The sequence below is a fragment of the Biomphalaria glabrata genome, chromosome 6 (assembly GCF_947242115.1).
Source record: "Biomphalaria glabrata chromosome 6, xgBioGlab47.1, whole genome shotgun sequence".
Lineage (NCBI taxonomy): Eukaryota > Metazoa > Mollusca > Gastropoda > Planorbidae > Biomphalaria > Biomphalaria glabrata.
The window spans coordinates 7,663,742-7,681,014 of NC_074716.1; the positions used below are offsets into that span (position 1 = coordinate 7,663,742).

The window sequence follows — 17,273 nt, forward strand, 5'->3', positions numbered from 1 at the left end:
TAGTGCATGGAATGGTTGCTTGAGCTAGCCAGGAAAATCAGTGACTTAGAGAATTTAGGTAATTGGTTACTGAATGCATGATGTGTCGGACATAATCTTAATTCTTTGTCTGTATATTAGGTAAGAAATTTAGAAAGCTTCTGGATAGAAGACTCAAAAAGTAAAGCAGCGATTATACTGTTATATTGAAATTTTATTGAATATTTTTAATTTCAAAAAGAAAAAAAAAAGGATGTTAGCTTGCTTTAGTTAAACTTTAAAAAAAAAAAAAAATTGTGGCATACATTAATAAAAACAACTATACTAAACCAATTTATCACATTCACAAAACCTCACAATACTCTCAATATAAAGAAAACAAGAAAAGACAATAGAATGCCAAATTTTATTGCAAACAGACCAGAAACATTTTTTACACATGATTAATATTAATTATGGAGCACATATTCCTTCAAAAAAATATACACTTAAATAAAAAATTTAGATTTATGAAGGCACATTAAAAAAAACTCCATATTCACAGAAAAAAAAAAAAAGGATGTACAAGCGTATCAGATTGTAGTAGTAGAAGTAGTTAAGTGTCTCTCCATGCTCAAAGCCACACTTGTACAATCTTATTTGTGGACATGTGGGGCATAGCTATCAGTGAACTCTTTTTCTCAAGGGCATAGATAGTGAACTCTTTTTTTTTCTTTAGGGCATGGTATCAAAGCATTCTGAGCTACTATTAGTTACTCAGTAAAAACAACTCAAAATGCCCAAACATTTTTTGTCACTTGAGCCCAAATTGGTAATCTCAATAACATTTATGTAATGGATAAGGCACAATAAAAGAGAAAAAAAGAAATAACCATAAAGTGATTACTTTATTATGTATATAAATTGATTGGAGCTCAATGTAGATGTTAATAAGAATGAAATGTAGAAATACAAACAGTAAAAAAGATAGTTGTTCAGTGGCGTAGTTAGGGTGAGGTCTAACACCCTCTGGCCCTTACTTGAAAGGGGTCCCCAAATGAGTGTCCGAAATTTGTTTCACATTAAATATTACGCCATTATCTCATGTCATGATTTAGAATGTCAAAAAGCAGGGGCCCCTAAAGAGGTCAAGCCCCCTTGGCTCCCAAATCACTAGCAACACCACTGCAGTTGTTAAATCTTTCATTGTTTTAGCTAATATTTGACCTCAATAGTCTATACAAGACCCAGAAAGTAGGGTTCACTGATGGACAATCAAGTGCTGACCATAAAATAAATCAAACAGAAGATTTATATGCAGATGTCTTAGTGTTAGTATGACATGAACTTCAAATCACAACAAGACTTCATCAAAGAATCCTTTCCTTGCTTATTAGTAATGTTATCATGACAAACACATTTTCACTCAATTCATTGAAAACTTTTCACAGAAAACAATAAAGAAAAAAAAACATCTTGCATTGTCTAAAACTGTTTTGCCACATTTCTTCTGTTCAATCAAGATAAAGTAGGAACTGTATAGTACACATACTACTCCTGCATTCATCATACATTATTCAAAAGTACCAGTTTTAGATTTAACTGTTCTTGCCATCAACAAACTCCAGAATTTTCTGAAATGTATAAAAATATGTATTTTTTAAACACTCTATTGTTATAAATTTTCCCTAATTGTTTTTTTCAATGAGAAATGTTTTGAATAAAAAAAAGTGTACCTTTAAGGATAATTCCTTTCTACTTGGTGAGAATCCTGATAGTTTCTCTTTCAATAATCTTAGAGTAGGATCCACAGGATCTGTATTTGTCTGGTTACTACAACCTTTATTGATGATAGAAATATGATTTAATTAGATACTAAATACTTTTACAATTATGTTAAAATGAGTTTTAAGCTACAATATATAATCAACAAAAAATAACTTCAAAAGAGTCATTTGAATGTTGTTCATAAATTTCATGTCCTTATTTATCAGAATTTCTTTTCTCTTGTTCACTTAGGAAATAATTTGTAAATATTACATCAGTCCCAAAATTAGATGTTTTCATTTCAGCCATAATGTCTAGGGTGGTGGTGTTTTTTTTACTTTAATTTTTAAAGTTATGATTTTAAATCATCTAAAATGTATTTTTACTGTAAGACAATATAAATACTAATCACAATATTTCTTTAAAATGGTTGTCTTAGTGCTGATAAAAAAATTTGCTGTAATCTTCTTTACTTACCCACTTGGTGGTCACTGGTGAGGTAAGGATGATTGAGTATTTCATCTGTTGTTGGCCGCAGAGAAACATCTCTAGTTAGACATTTCTAGAGAAAAAAAAGTACTGATGTTTTATAATATATTAAAACTCCTGTATTTCATCAACATCATATAAACTAGATGATTAAACTTTTTTTTTTCCAATTTTGCAAGTAAGAAATGGATGTCTAGAAGTCAGGGTTAATGATGACATTATGAAGATTTTTGGTTGAATAAGTTGTAGTAATCAAAAGGACATTGGGAACAAAAACAATTGTAAAAAAAAAACATATATGGCATAGCATTCCTTTTGCAGGGTTCCCCCACCATTCTGAGATTAAGATTTCAGGAGATTTCCAGGAGTTTTCCAGGAGAAAATATTCGATTTCAGGAGCGGAAAAACACTAACTATATCTATATTTAGTAATAAATATAAAGAATTACTATATACATGTATATATATATAGTATAATTTTTTTTTTCCTTTTCAAATTAGCAAATTCAAAAGTAACTGATTAAAGAGTAAAAAAGTACTTGTAAACCAATTAGCCTATTTGCACTACTCTCTCTATATATATTGCTTGTATTAGTCAACATTAGGAATTAATTAAAATCTCTAAAATTAAACAAATTCCAATATATAACACATTATCAATATCAGTTTCCTATTTCAGTCGAAATCTCTTGCATTGATTGTTTTTATTAACAATAGCTGTCTTTAAATCTATAAAATCTAGCTCTGAATCATAAAGCTAGAAGTGAATTTAATAGTAGTAAAACCATGAATAGTTTAATTTTATATAGCAGCTTAAATACTATATAGACCATATTACACTATACTCTAAGCCCCATCTACTTCACAAGCTAGATTTATAAAACTAAAACTAAGAGAGAGATTCCAGAATCTAAGTAGATCTCTATTAGATCTAGAATTCTAGAAATATATAATCTATTATCTATACCAATTATCATATATTTATACTCTAAGTCTAAGTCTAAGGCCTCCACCCTAAAAAGTACAGTAAAAGTAGAATAGTAGGCCCTATATTCAGTATATTGGCTATAACTATTATATTATTATATACTGTCTGTAACTATATCACTTTCTATATCACTATATGATATATCTGTCTCTATCTAGATTGACTAGATATATCTATCTCTATCTGCTATCTAGATCTGACTAGAGATCTACTAGTAACTAGTACTACTACTAGATCTAGAAGATAACTAGCTCTAGATCTATCATCTAGATTGTCTAGATGGTACTGATCATACTAATCATAGTATATGATAGTAGATCTAGTAGACTAGATATAGAATAGATCTACATAATATTATAATATACGTAGATCTAGATCTAGTCATTTCTAGTAGATCTAGAATTCTAGATCATCATCATCTTGATCATCTACTACGTACTAGATCTACTACTACTTACTACAGTACTACTACTAGTCTAGGCCAGGCATCATCTTCTATCATCATGTCATGTCAGTCATGATCATGGCCCAGGCAGCAGGCTAGATCTAATCATCTATTATCTAGATTTACGCCATTTACGGTCTAGTCTTAATTTTAATATCAAGTCTTTCTAGATTTAGATCTAGATAAAATAGACCTAGCATTTTCATTCTAATTCTAGATCTATCAAATCTATGAAGATCTAGATTTGTTTAAAAAAAAATCACTTTTGAGATCGAGATAGACTTAGAATACCGGTACTTAGATCTATGTTTATATATATGCCAGTGCCTATTAAAGTAAACAAAGTATTAGAACTTCCGTTTTAGGCTTGAATTCGCCATATTATTACATTTTTATTAAATGAAAGCCGACAATGCCGTTTTTTTTTTTCGTAATCGCCCGTAGGATCGGCGATTTTCATATTGAATGACACCCAAAAAGACAATTTTGTCTATTTTTCAGGAGATTCTTATGACTTTTCAGGAGATTTTTAATAATTTCAGGAGATTTCCAGGACTTTTTCATATATTTTGCAATTTCAGGAGATTTCCAGGAGCTCCTGAAAAATCAGGAGGCCGCGGGAACCCTGCTTTTGATCACACCAGCAAAGTCAAGAGAGGATCCATGATTCAGGAAACATGAAATTCTCGGAATGTGCCCTTACGTCTGGGCATATGTACTGTCACATTAGACAGTAGCAGCTATATATACACATTTAGGATGATATTACTCAGGCGTGAGTGTGATACAACATCATTTAGATTCAACTAAGTGAAAGAAAAAAAAGTGAGATCATGATTATATCTTAACAACAACCTATATGTTTGTCAGCTGTTAGGCGGATGTAATGATTTACCTTTAAAATATCTGTGAGAGCTGGAGATCCAGTGTCTGGGAAAGATATAGAGTAATTTGTATTCACAATAGCTGCCAATTTTTCCCTCATAGTCAAGTACTGAAATGGAGTGTGTCCATAGACCATCTGGTACAGTATGCATCCCAATGACCAAACATCACTTTTTCTGCCAATCTAAAAGAAAACATTATTTTTTCGCTTTGATTAAAAAAATAGAAAACTGTATTAGAAAAATTTTCCAATTAAGAAATATTACGGCCAAAATTGCACACGTTAATAAAGAACATTTTAGCTTAATCTTAGATGAATAACATTTATTTTCATTTCTGACCACAAAAAGAAAGAGTTGAGGAATAGAAACCAGTATTTCCACTACTAGGTTTTTAAGTTATGACTCTTAGGGAAAAGTGAAACCTATTACCTTAAATTTTGGTTGGGCTATTCCATTGATTTCCATCAGTGATTCTGGACTCATGTAGCTAGGGGTGCCAACCTTCTCCTCTTTAATGATACTGGTGCAGTCATTTTGTATTGCATTGGCTATACCAAAGTCAATAAGTTTCACTTTGCCAGATATTAAAAGGAAATTGGCAGGCTTCAGATCAGAATGAATAACACCTGAGACATTAGAGAACACATTTTAAGGCAAACATTAATTAGTGGACGCTAAGAAGGGAGAAATAATTCCTTTTTCCAACTTATTCTGTTAAGTTTGTTTTTAAAACCTTTTAAATACAAACCTTCCTGATGCATGGCATGTACAGCCTCCACTATCTGTTTCCAAAAGTAACCAATAGTGAAAGCATCAAGTTTTTTGTCTTTAGTTTGTCCAATCATTTTATCTAGGTCAGTTTCCCCATACTCCAGCACAGCATATAGTTTCTTTTCTTTTTCATTATATTCTCTTTAATTAAAGAAAAAAAAATATAGTTGTTTTCTTTTAAACTAATAATGAAGATAAATAGTATCAGACTATTGAAAAAAATGTTTTTATTTTTAGAATAATTAATACATTTTTTAGAATAATTTTCTCAAATTTACAAGGGAACAATAAGAAAATAGTTATTCTTTAATTAATAAATAAGTACAAACTTTTCAAACATGAAATCTAATTGGAAAAATATATAACACACAATAAAATGATTGTGCCATAAATCTTGATCACATATTGCTTAATAATTGCAGAGTTTGATGAATCATAGAGTTTTGTTAAATTAAATTTAAGAATCATAGAGTTTTATCACATAAAACTTATTTGGAGTTTGATTAAACTAAATTTCCACATTATAGATATTGATCACATAAAACTTTGATTTTAAAGTTTGATTGTAAACTGAGAGTTTGATTAAATTAAACTTACGAATCATAGAGCTTGATCACGGGCTCACAATGTTGCAGTTTCTTCAAGAACCTAATCTCATTTAAATAGCCTTCTCTAATCATGTCACTTGCATACAGAAGATCAACAATCTTGAGAGCCCGGATGTCATTCGACACAGGATCAAAGATTTTGTAGACCTTGGCTGAGCCACCTCTGCCAATCTGACGCAGCACAGTGTACGCCACACCATTGACATATTTTACCTTCGGATGCTTCTGCAAAGTATAATTTCTGGTTAATGTACATTATATTTCAATTTTAAATTGTCTTAAAGAGATATCAAAAATTTCTTTTACACAATAAACATTATTAATTGTTATTTGTAACCAATGGCTCTAAAGAACTATTAAGAGCCAGCTTTTATTGCACTAGCCTGACAATATTGCTGAACAAAGGCACAGAGTTCTTCCATTTCTGTATTCAACATTTAAATAAAAATTAATTGGCAACCTAAGTTACCATATTCAGCAACTACAAAATGGAATGTACTTATAACTAAGTAATTCTAGCACAATTTAGGGATGGGTGAAAATTTCTCTGCTTCAAATTGGTTCCCAAGTGGAAATGTAGCCATATCACTTGAGCTGTCTTAATGATCCTATTGATGTTAGGACATGTCAAGTGAGTATGCCAGTTAGTGAAAACAGACGCAAAAAAAAAGGACCCAAATGGGATACCATTAAGGACACTAGAACATAAGTGATGGGAATATTATCAGCAGCACAGGATTAAAAGAGAACTGATCAGCACTGCAGCATAGCACAAGCCCAACTGATTCTAAAAGTAACCCAAAAAGTACCCAAACCTTGCAATCAATAGGGCAGACGATGTAAATGTCATCTGTTTCTGTGGTCCACGGTTAACAAGGGTGTCATGCATGTGGCCAGCACAACGACCAACCGCCTATTACATTTTCCCAACCAATGTCAGGTACCCATAAGAGCTGGGTGGACTCAGAGGCACCCAAACATCCCAAAGTTAAAAATCCCAGGCTTCACCAGGATTCAAACCCAGGACCTCGGTTCAGTAGCTAAGCGTATTATCAATCAGCCACTGCACCTCCTAAATGATTCTAAGGTAAGGCCTTTTTCCTTTTCCCTAGCAGTCCTTCTGATGAGGTGATAATAAATTATCTAGATCTTTGGCTCTCAAAGGGGATACTAGGTGCCAAAGTTGTTATCTAGCAAGGGACTTAATTATTATCTAGTCCTGGCTAGCTTTAAAAAAAAAGAAAAAAAAAAAAAAAAAAAAAGAAACCCATCTAACCCTAACCCTAACCCATCTTCAAAATTCCCATAAATGGCCAAGGACATCATCAACACAATGTCTACCATTAACATTAAATCATGGAAACTTATAAAATTTGATTTGTGTGATGAGTATTTAAAAAGCTACCCAATACACATACAACTTTACAAAAAAAAAAAAAAAACTTACTGAGCTAGCTGATGCAATTGTGTTTGTAGATGAAATAACAGGTGCTGCTGTAACAAGGTTGTTGGGTGCTGCTGTAACATGGTTGCTGGGTGCTGATGAATCCTGAATCTTGCTGTTCCAATATATAGACATTTATTAGCATTAAAAAACAAACTAAGAAATACTTATTTTGGCATTTGATCAATGGGACAGCTCTGAATTATTAATTAGTCCAGCAGGTACAATTATTGAAGCCTATAACTACTTTTCAAGAAACGGAATGATGATTATCAAAATTAAGAACAATGTAATTATGTTAGAAAAAAGTAATGTTCCCCCTTTCAGACCTTCCTATCCATAGGGCAAATAATGTAAAGGTCATCTGCTTCTGTGGCCCACAATTAACAAGGGTGTCATGTGGCCAGCACAACAACCAACCATGCTTACTTTCTGTCTCATTCATAAGCAACCAGTTGCCAGGTGCTCTCTTCTATATCAGTTAAAGCACGCTGGTCCTTAAAGATGGACATAGATAGTGACAAAATAATCATGACACAATTAAATGTTCTGCATTCATATTGGCCCTTCTCTTTTTTTCTTATTTCTCATGTCTTCAAAATCTGCAATTCAGAAAAACCCTGAAATATTGCAATCTGGTGATTACAAATACCAAACTTGCAAAAGTGGATGAATTTAAAGAATTGTCCTCTTTAGTCAAATGAGAAGTTGCAAAGGCAAAAGATTGTAGAGATGTAAAAGTATTCTTTTTTGTGACTTTATAATTCAATCTTTTTTTTTTCTTTTTATGTGAAATACTAGGATACAATATAAGTATAATTAAAGGTAAAGGATAATACCATTATACAAACAAGATTATCTGATTATGCAGGATAATAAGAAGTAAACAAAAGTTACATAATCAGACTTACTAGGTAGAACTTTTTAAAGGAGATTCCTTTTTATTCTTTTCAGTACAACTATTCAACTCCAAGTTCTCTGGTCGTACATAAAGCTTCTCTTTTATTGTATCAACACTTGACGCACTGCAGGTTGTGCTGACACTAGATGGGTCATCTTCTGATGACGTTAGTGATCTTTTTAAAGATGGCAGTTCACCATCTTTGTTTCCTAACCTACTTTCGCTCTTTTTATCCATCTCAGGAATCATAGGCTCTGATTCTCCAGAGTTTAAACCCCAGTTGGGAAAGTTGATTACATTTGCTTTACCAGCTGGATTGTGCATCGGGAGCTCACTTTCCTGGTTAGTGAATACTTTAGGAAGTGGAAGAATGGGGTGGCTACTGAAGTGGGAGAGAACTCTAGTGTAACTCTTAGATTCAGTTGACAACATTTCAGGTGTTTCAGCATTACTATTAGTGTCTGTTCGCTCAGGGGATGGATCATTACTTTTTCCTAAAAAAAAAAAAGATTTTAAAAAATGAATACCTTTTCAACATAAATACCCTTTACTAGCTTTATTTTAATTTATTTGACTTGTAATGTTGACTCTTTTCAACATTAATTCCTAGCAACTATTTTGAACCTGATGTGTTTGAAAAGACTGATCCAGTTGGAGATTCAGAATTGTTGTTAGGGCTTTCCTCACTCCATTTCTTCACATTAGGATTGACTTTGATCCGCCTTGGTGGTCCCAGATTTGTTGATCCAATGCTTAAAAAACCTTTTCTGAAATGAGGAGGAAAAAATAAAGAAAATGAATGTAAAAAAATTTGAAAATCTTTCATTTCCAGATAATCTTTCTTGAGGTCATTACTTGCCATTTTAGTGTAATAATTAATTCACATGTAAATTATGAGTGAGTCTGGTGTGAATGTACGTTTTGAATTTTTATAGTTACAATGTTTTGTTTGGTGTAATGCACATATTGTAAGACAAATTTCCTTAAGGACATTGAAGATTATTATTATTATTATTATGCAAATTTTCAAAAAGATCTAATACCAATCAGATTGTCACTGGTTTTCTATTTCAATTCAAACATTTTTAAATATTGTTATGACATGATTAGGAATTAGTTATTTGTTTCGGGAATAAGGGGAAAGTTTTAATTAGCGACAAGTGACGTGACAGATCTTTAAAAAATAAGAATGCTATAAGCGACGCAAAAAGGAAGACGCTTCTTGTAGAGCAGTAAAATAGATACGGATTTACGGACATAGCTGACATCAGACGATTCCCTTCTTGAGTATTAAACATATTTGTAGAACAACATATCAGCGTCGACTACATATTTGATTGTTTCGGACATAGCTGACATCAGACGATTCCCTTCTTGAGTATTAAACATATTTGTAGAACAACATATCAGCGTCGACTACATATTTGTTTCGGCCTTTCGCCGGTGTTACTGAAGTAGTTGAGTTCAGTGTTACTTCCAGTCAGATCTACACTAGACAGATTGCCAAGAATCAACACCGCACGGAGGCCTTAACAATATAGACATTATTCACACAAAAGTTTTAGCAGCAGTTCAGGCTGCAGTAGTTGAACAATTTTCTAAAAGAATTTAAATGAACAATCTTGACGGTAGGCTGATTGTCTCAAGTTGTCTTTACATCTTGTGCAGTCATCAATTTACCTAGACGGGGAAGACCCAAACCTGCCAAGTGGATACTGGCTAAAATCGTCTTTCCAATAAAATCAAGAAACCAAACTTCAAGTTAAAAAAATTTTATTTTTAAAACAGTTAAAAAAAAATAAAAAATACTGAAATAATAGAATAATATATCAACTAATAAAACTTGTATTTTTTTCTGGCCAATATTTACATTTAAAAAAAACAACCTCATGCATTTCAATTCAAAGAAGAAAAAATAAAGTATTCGCACAGGGCTGGTAATAATCTCACCTCTCCGATTGTTTAAAGGATGTGTACAGAGTAGGCATCAAATTAGGAGTGCTGTGAAAGTGACCTAATTTTTTTTGGTGACTTCCTGGTATGTTATCATTCAGTGTGGAGTTAGGTTTGGGGGTTTCTGGCAATGTATTGAATGAGGTCAGTGACATAGGGTTTCTTTCACTGTGACTTTCTAATGGTTCTTTCGCAGCGGTTAACTCCTGGTGTAATTTAAAAGGTGCTATGTTTTCTTGATCAAACATGTTTTGAGAGTTTTCTTTGTTAGGACTGAAATAAAACAAAGAATTCATATTGAAAAGAAACAGTTAATCAAAGCTTTATAAAAAAAATAATATATCTGTATTAACATGAAAATTTTTTTATATACTTGAATGATTTTTGAAAGATTGAATTGTTCCATTCATCTGATGAATCTTGACTGCTATGAGGACTATAACTACTGCCTGAAATTTAAAAAAAAATATTTTGAATGAATTATTTCATTGCAATTATTGCAGGTAAAAATGTGCAAATATATTAAGTGCCTTTACATCATGATGCAGATAATCAAAACTAGGATAATAATGTCTGTTTATCGATTCCAAAGATAGAAAAACAGCTATCCAATAGTACAAACAACTATGGAGGTTCTATACGTCAATGAGTACTTACAGAATTCATCTCTTTCATCACTGCTCAATAGTTTTGTTCTTCCCTCTGCAAATCTTTCCTGTGCTTTGAATATCACAGCTAACGGTTGGGCATTGGATGAAATAGCTTTTTGAAGAATATGTAAGGCTTTGTCTTTGTTTCCTAGAATTCAAGTAGACAGGGTGAAATACTTTCACAAATTCCACACAAAATTTATTTTGAATGAAAGTGTGGGGACATTTTTTTTTGGTAGCTTTGGTGAGTAGACAAAAATTTTTCTTTAAGACTAGTGATTTCTGGGTGAGATTTAACAGCTTCCCATGAAAGATAAGCTGACTCAGGGATATCCTAAAATCTTTTTTGTCCAGAAATTTTAAAAAGTTGCTAATTTAGATAGACCTTGGCTAACAGGATACTGTAAAGCATATATATGAATATTAAAAAAAAAGAGTCAATTCTGTTAATTAAGACATTCACTATGAAAAGAAGGTTTAAAATTTGTCCTTATAACTTACCTTTCTTCAGCTCTAATTCAGCGTATGCAACATGGACAATAGCAAACTGATGCATCTTTCTGTGTGCATAGCTAAGGATTTTCTCAGCTTCACCTAAACTGTCTTGTTTGGCATTGGAACTGGCATATTAACAAAACAATAACAGATTGAAAATGCTACAAATTTAAGAAAAAAAAAAGGTATATATATATACATGAATTTACTATTTAGTTTAGTTCTTTAAATTTAAAAATGTCATACCTTCTAAATTCAGCATAGTCAAGGATAAGTTGTGCATGAACAACAGAATTATTACTCTGAGGAATAACCTGAAAAAAATGAAGATAATAAAATATCAAGAATTTGTTATTTTGTACACATTACTGAAATTTTACTGGTTATAAATTTTACAAAATTAAAACAAAATACAAAATTTGTACAAGCCTAAAACAGTACCAGTTTCTCTTTATGGGGAACCAAACAGGCATAGAAATATGTATATATAATATATTCTCTTCAGTAACCATAAATATAGACCCAGTGATAGTGAATAGACACATTCTTTGTTCCATATGTAGAGGACAAATTTGTCCTTCTTCCCTAGTGCTATTAGAGCATGGAATGGGTTGCCTCAGTCAGCCAGGAAAACCAATGACTTGGCAGAATTTAAGTCATTCATTGACATGCATGACTAGGAATACAAGTAGGATGTAATCATCTTCTTTTTTGAAGTAACGTCTGTCTTTTATAAGATAAGATAAGATAGACGAGAATATGTTATATTTGTTCCATAGAAATAGAGCTTGATATATGGAGGTGAATGTACATCAAAATTTGTAAGCAGCAACTAACCTTAAAGGCTACTTTGTATAATTTATCAATTGTACGAGTATGCAGCGTTTCATCAACATGATCAGCTTTTGACTTTAGCTGGTCTATATACTCTTTCCAATCCTCTGGTCGATTTCCAGCCATTGCAATCTGAGACATCCTTGAATGGACATCACCAGTTAGGAATGAGCCGCTTACTTTGAAATTTGAATAAAATAAATTTTAAAATTATAAGACTTACAAAGGTACATAGAAAAAAAAAAAAGAAGAAGATGAAAATAGATATAATATATTGATTTTTAAAGTTGCTAATAAATTTAACTGTCACGTATCTAATTAACACTTTTAAAAAAATGTATAAAAGTAAAGTAATAAGATTCATTCATATTTTTAATAGTTTTATTTCACATATATTACCTTCCATTTTCTTGACTTATTGAATAAGCTGAAAAAAAAAAAATCTATAGATTATTGATGATTAGGATTAAATTTATCAATATGGTCTTAAAGGTACATGGTCTTAAATTTTAGACCTAATTTTAATTTGTTATTTCTTTCAAGATCATTGAAGATGTACTATAGTAGTTTATTTAATTCGGACATTACATGAATTCGGACATTCACTGTTTTTGTGGTCATTAAATAATTATTTTAATATTTATTACAAAACTAGCACGCTGTATAATGTGCTTGTCCATTTTCAAATGATTCTGACCCAATTTCCTTCCATTTAGCTGTCTTTTTATGTACGAAAAACGAAATTCAAATTTGTTAGTCAGGTTGTTGTTTTTTCCTATGTTACCCGGATGACTTTACCTCTTCCTAGGGTTAAGACTATATTTTTTGATTGGCTAAGTTTGTTAACAGCGCTTTATAAATAAAATTATTATTATTAAGTATATACTAATGAGACCGGCAATATTTACTCTGTTTTTGGAGCTGTTTTATTTGATTCATAAGCCAAGTTGTTTGATTCCATACAAAAAACAATTTATAGGGTGTCCGAATTAAATTACGATTTTCATACCAAAATTTATTTCGGACAGCCAGTTTTGGACATCAATAAAAATGATTTTATATTATATTTGTTTGTTTGTTGTTGTTTTTTTTAAATAGAGAATAAATGGGCAAATGTTTGGGGTGAGCTTGGTACATTGAACGAAGTTAAATGCTTAGATCTAGACCTACTAGATAAATGTATGCAAACGCGACATGAAGCTCTTCAAAATCGACACAAGCAGCTGTGAAGAGATGGCACTGGATAGATCCACATGGAGAGAGAGTATAAAGGAAGGGTCATGGATTGCAGATGTCACACAACAGAAGCAGAAAAAAGGATGAAAATGTAACGGCGCCCCGTGATTACATATGCCCAACCTGCGATCGCAGCTGTGTATTCTTACCTGTACTATACTACAAAAATCATCTGTATTAGAAATTTATTAAATGAATAAACAAAAAAACACAAAACATTCAACACACATCTAATCATGCAAACATAAAATAAGTCTAAAAGTCTGTGCAGAAGTCACTATCCCAGTGACCTAATTTTGGTAAAATAAGTGTGTTCATATAGTCATATTTTTATTTTTTGTGTTTGTATTTATGCATAATTCCAAAACATCTTAATGATTTAATGTGAGGGGCTATGCCTGCGGATCTTATAATTTAGTTAATGTTAATATAGAATTGAAATCTGAGTTTATTGATGCCTAAATATAGAGACTGTCCGAAATAAATTATGATGTCCGGAATCAAATAATGTGGGTCAAATTTGTCCAAATTAAATGAAAACACACAGCCTCTTTGACCTTAAATTTATTAATAATAAATATAGGTTAGGGGTACAAATATAAGTAGTCATCCTTATTCTCCTTAAACTAAAGAAGATTTTGATACTTCATTTTCTTTTCTAAGTCAATCCATTGTCAAATAATGCGCTGTCAAAGTCAAACTTTCAAATTTGGGCCTTATACTATAGTGTCCGAATAGCATGAAATACTCTAGATTCTAGATTGTTATACAGTTATGATCAATGACAGAATGAATTAATATATATACTTTACTTATTTACTAGAGTCTCGCCTAGCTATGCCTAGATCTAGATCTCTAGTGTCTAGATTCTAGGTCTAGATCTATCTGAATCTGCTTATATTATTTATAGTAATTTATACAATATAGACTAATTATATATTTTAATATATATATAGTAGTTTATTTATTTCGGACATTACATGAATTCGGACATTCGCTGTTTTTTGTGGTCATTAAATAATTATTTTAATATGTATTATAAAACTAGCGCGCTGTATAATGTGCTTGTCCATTTTCCAATGATTTTGACCCAATTTCCTTCCATTTAGCTGTCTTTTTATGTACGAAAAACGAAATTCAAATTTGTTAGTCAGGTTGTTGTTTTTTCCTATGTTACCCGGATGACTTTACCTCTTCCTAGGGTTAAGACTATATTTTTTGATTGGCTAAGTCTACACTAATGAGCCCGGCAATAATTATTCTGTTTTTGGAGCTAATTTATTTGATTCATAAGCCAAGTTTTCTAATTCCATGAAAAAAAAAAATTAATACGTTGTCCGAATTAGATTACGATTTTCTTACCAAAATTTATTTCGGACAGCCAGTTTTGGACATCAATAAAAATGATCTTATATTATATTTGTTCGTTTGTTGTTGTTTTTTTAAATAAAGAATAAATGGGCAAATGTTTGGAGTGAGCTTGGTACATTGAATGAAGTTAAATGCTTAGATCTAGACCTACTAGATAGATCTAGATTTATATAGAGAGAATATAGAGGATTCAGAATGGCTATAGATCGTAACCTGTAGGGGCCTACTATACTACAAAAGATCATCTGTATTTTGATCTAGAAATTTATTAAATTAATGAACAAAAAAAACACAAACATTCAACACACATCTAATCATGCAAACCCCAAACATTCAACACACATAAAATAAACAAACATAAAATAAGTCTAAAAGTCAGTGTAGAAGTCACTATTCCAGTGACCTAATTTTGATAGAATAAGTGTGTTCATATTTTTATTTTTTGTGTTCGTATTTATGCATAGTTTGAAAACATCGTAATGATTTCCTGTGAGGGGCTATGCCTGGGGATCTTAAAATTTAGTTAATATTAATATAGAATTAAAATCTGAGATAATTGATGCCTAAATATAGAGACTGTCCGAAATAAATTATGATGTCCGGAATCAAATAATGTGGGTCAAATTTGTCCAAATTAAATGAAAACACACAGCCTCTTTGACCTTAAATTTATTAATAATAAATATAGGTTAGGGGTACAAATATAAGTAGTCATCCTTATTCTCCTTTAAGTTTAACTAAAGAAGATTTTGATACGTCATTTTCTTTTCTATGTCAAACCATTGTAAAATTTAATGCGCTGTCAAAGTCAAACTTTCAAATTTGGGCTTATAGGTGTCCGAATAGCATAAACTACTCTAGATTCTAGATCTAGATCTAGATCTAAATCTAGTTATAGTCTGGATATTTATTTAATTTAGTCTATTGTGACACTAATTACTATTCAAAGACTATTGAGCCTAGGCTAGATTTAGATGGACAATACATGAATAATGACAATCAATATCAATGATTATTGCTTCTCAAACTCAATGAAGTTGAACTGATTACTCATTTACTGAATCATTCATTTAACATTATCATTATCAATATCATATGATTATCACTGATTATCAGTGAATGACAGTCACAATTCATGTTCATGCCCAGTCCGCCCCTCTTAAATAGATCTAGATCTATAGATATATTAGATAGTTTACGTGACTAGATAAATTAGCTTACGTTAAATTAGATTATTATAGATCGATGTCTAGATCTAGAATTAAACAAAATTAGTCAATAAAAATCCAGGCACTTAACTAGTCAAAAGCCATTTTCTCATTTTGAAAAATAAGTCATTTTTGTCAAAGTCAAAGCCAGTTACTATTGGTTAGTTTTCTTTATAATATTGTAATGTATAGGCCAGTGAAAGAACCACAATGACAAGGGGGGAAGACTCACAAAACGTTTGTTCTGACAAAAAAATTCAAATTACCTTGAGTTTCCCCCCTTTATAATAATAATAAGGCTAGTCTTCGCGAGTCCGAAGATTAATGAGGAATACAGTATTTCCCGTGGCTGCGCAGTCCCAGCTGTGACCTGCATATTTTGCAACATCCAGGGCAAGCATAACCATTGTCCGCAGGTGGTCGATTTAGATTTTCTTTTCGTCGTCTGCGTTTGTCCTCGGCAGCAGATTTTCTTTTGGTCTCAAATGTGTATCCCGCGGCCTTCGTGAGTGACCTCCAGCTGTCTCGTTCCGACATCGCATGCAGCCAGGTGCTCTCTTCTATGTTAGCCAAGGAAAGTTGACGCCTAAGCTGGTCTTTGAAGCTTTTCCTTTATAGATCTAGGGGTGTTTAACTTAGTCTTAGCTATGTCTGTTACTTTACGGCTTAATTTGTAGCATATATTATTATTTATTAGTATGAGATATGTAACTATTAAAGTTTAAATCACCGATTAGCATGCATGACTAGTTTGACACATGAAATGCGTAATGAATAAGATAAGACGTAATTATCTTCTTTAGTCTATAAGATATATAGATCTAATAATTTGTAAAGAATTTAGTATCGTTAAAAAAAACGTTTTTACTTTATGATCGATTGGGCATTATTTCTTTAATTATTTTATTAAAATTTAATTATTTTGTTATCTCCTATTACCTCCTAGGTTTGGGTTATATGGGATGTCTGACCAATTTCAGTTGAATTAACTAGAATAATAAAATTATGATTATACCTTAGACGTAGCCAGAAGGGTTAGAGGCTCAAACCTACCCCCAGAAAAAAAAAATAGCTTCCTCCGCCCCATTCCCTGATATATTTTACACACCCAATGTTAAACTACCAGTCGCTGGGCTCTATTAATGAAGTAAATCTAAAAGAACTCATGCAACAGTATGAGAAAAAGGAAAGCAAATTCTGGTGAGGGTGTGCCCGGAAGATATTCCAGCTACCCGTCGCCTCAGCGTGGCCCTCCGGTGGAAACGTCC

At 31.8% G+C, this 17,273-nt stretch overlaps 1 protein-coding gene across 2 annotated transcripts; it reads right to left on the minus strand.

Annotated features, from left to right (window-relative positions):
• Nucleotides 1-371: 371 nt before the first annotated feature.
• Nucleotides 372-16,195, minus strand: LOC106072243 (dual specificity protein kinase Ttk-like). 2 transcript variants are annotated; one of them, XM_056032744.1, is made up of 18 exons: nucleotides 16,097-16,195; nucleotides 12,590-12,617; nucleotides 12,194-12,369; nucleotides 11,603-11,670; nucleotides 11,363-11,481; nucleotides 10,869-11,009; nucleotides 10,585-10,660; nucleotides 10,209-10,484; nucleotides 8,883-9,025; nucleotides 8,269-8,752; nucleotides 7,361-7,472; nucleotides 5,903-6,138; nucleotides 5,283-5,446; nucleotides 4,964-5,160; nucleotides 4,543-4,716; nucleotides 2,203-2,287; nucleotides 1,695-1,798; nucleotides 372-1,592 (listed from the first exon to the last, which is right to left on the minus strand). In XM_056032744.1, exons 2-18 carry the CDS (start codon nucleotides 12,594-12,596, stop codon nucleotides 1,557-1,559), a joined length of 2,598 nt encoding a protein of 865 aa, XP_055888719.1. In that variant the 5' UTR covers nucleotides 12,597-12,617; nucleotides 16,097-16,195; the 3' UTR covers nucleotides 372-1,556. The 2 variants fall into 2 exon arrangements, with proteins under 2 accessions (XP_055888719.1, XP_055888718.1); XM_056032743.1 differs by having other exon boundaries at nucleotides 16,019-16,156.
• Nucleotides 16,196-17,273: the final 1,078 nt, after the last annotated feature.

Excerpts from the sequence above, each read along its gene's own strand:
- LOC106072243 (XM_056032744.1), bottom strand. Across the intron at positions 6,139-7,360 it reads CAATTGCATCAGCTAGCTCA|AAGCATCCGAAGGTAAAATA; the intron begins GTAAGTTTTTTT and ends TATACTTTGCAG. Across the intron at positions 5,161-5,282 it reads ACATGCCATGCATCAGGAAG|GTGTTATTCATTCTGATCTG; the intron begins GTTTGTATTTAA and ends CTAATGTCTCAG.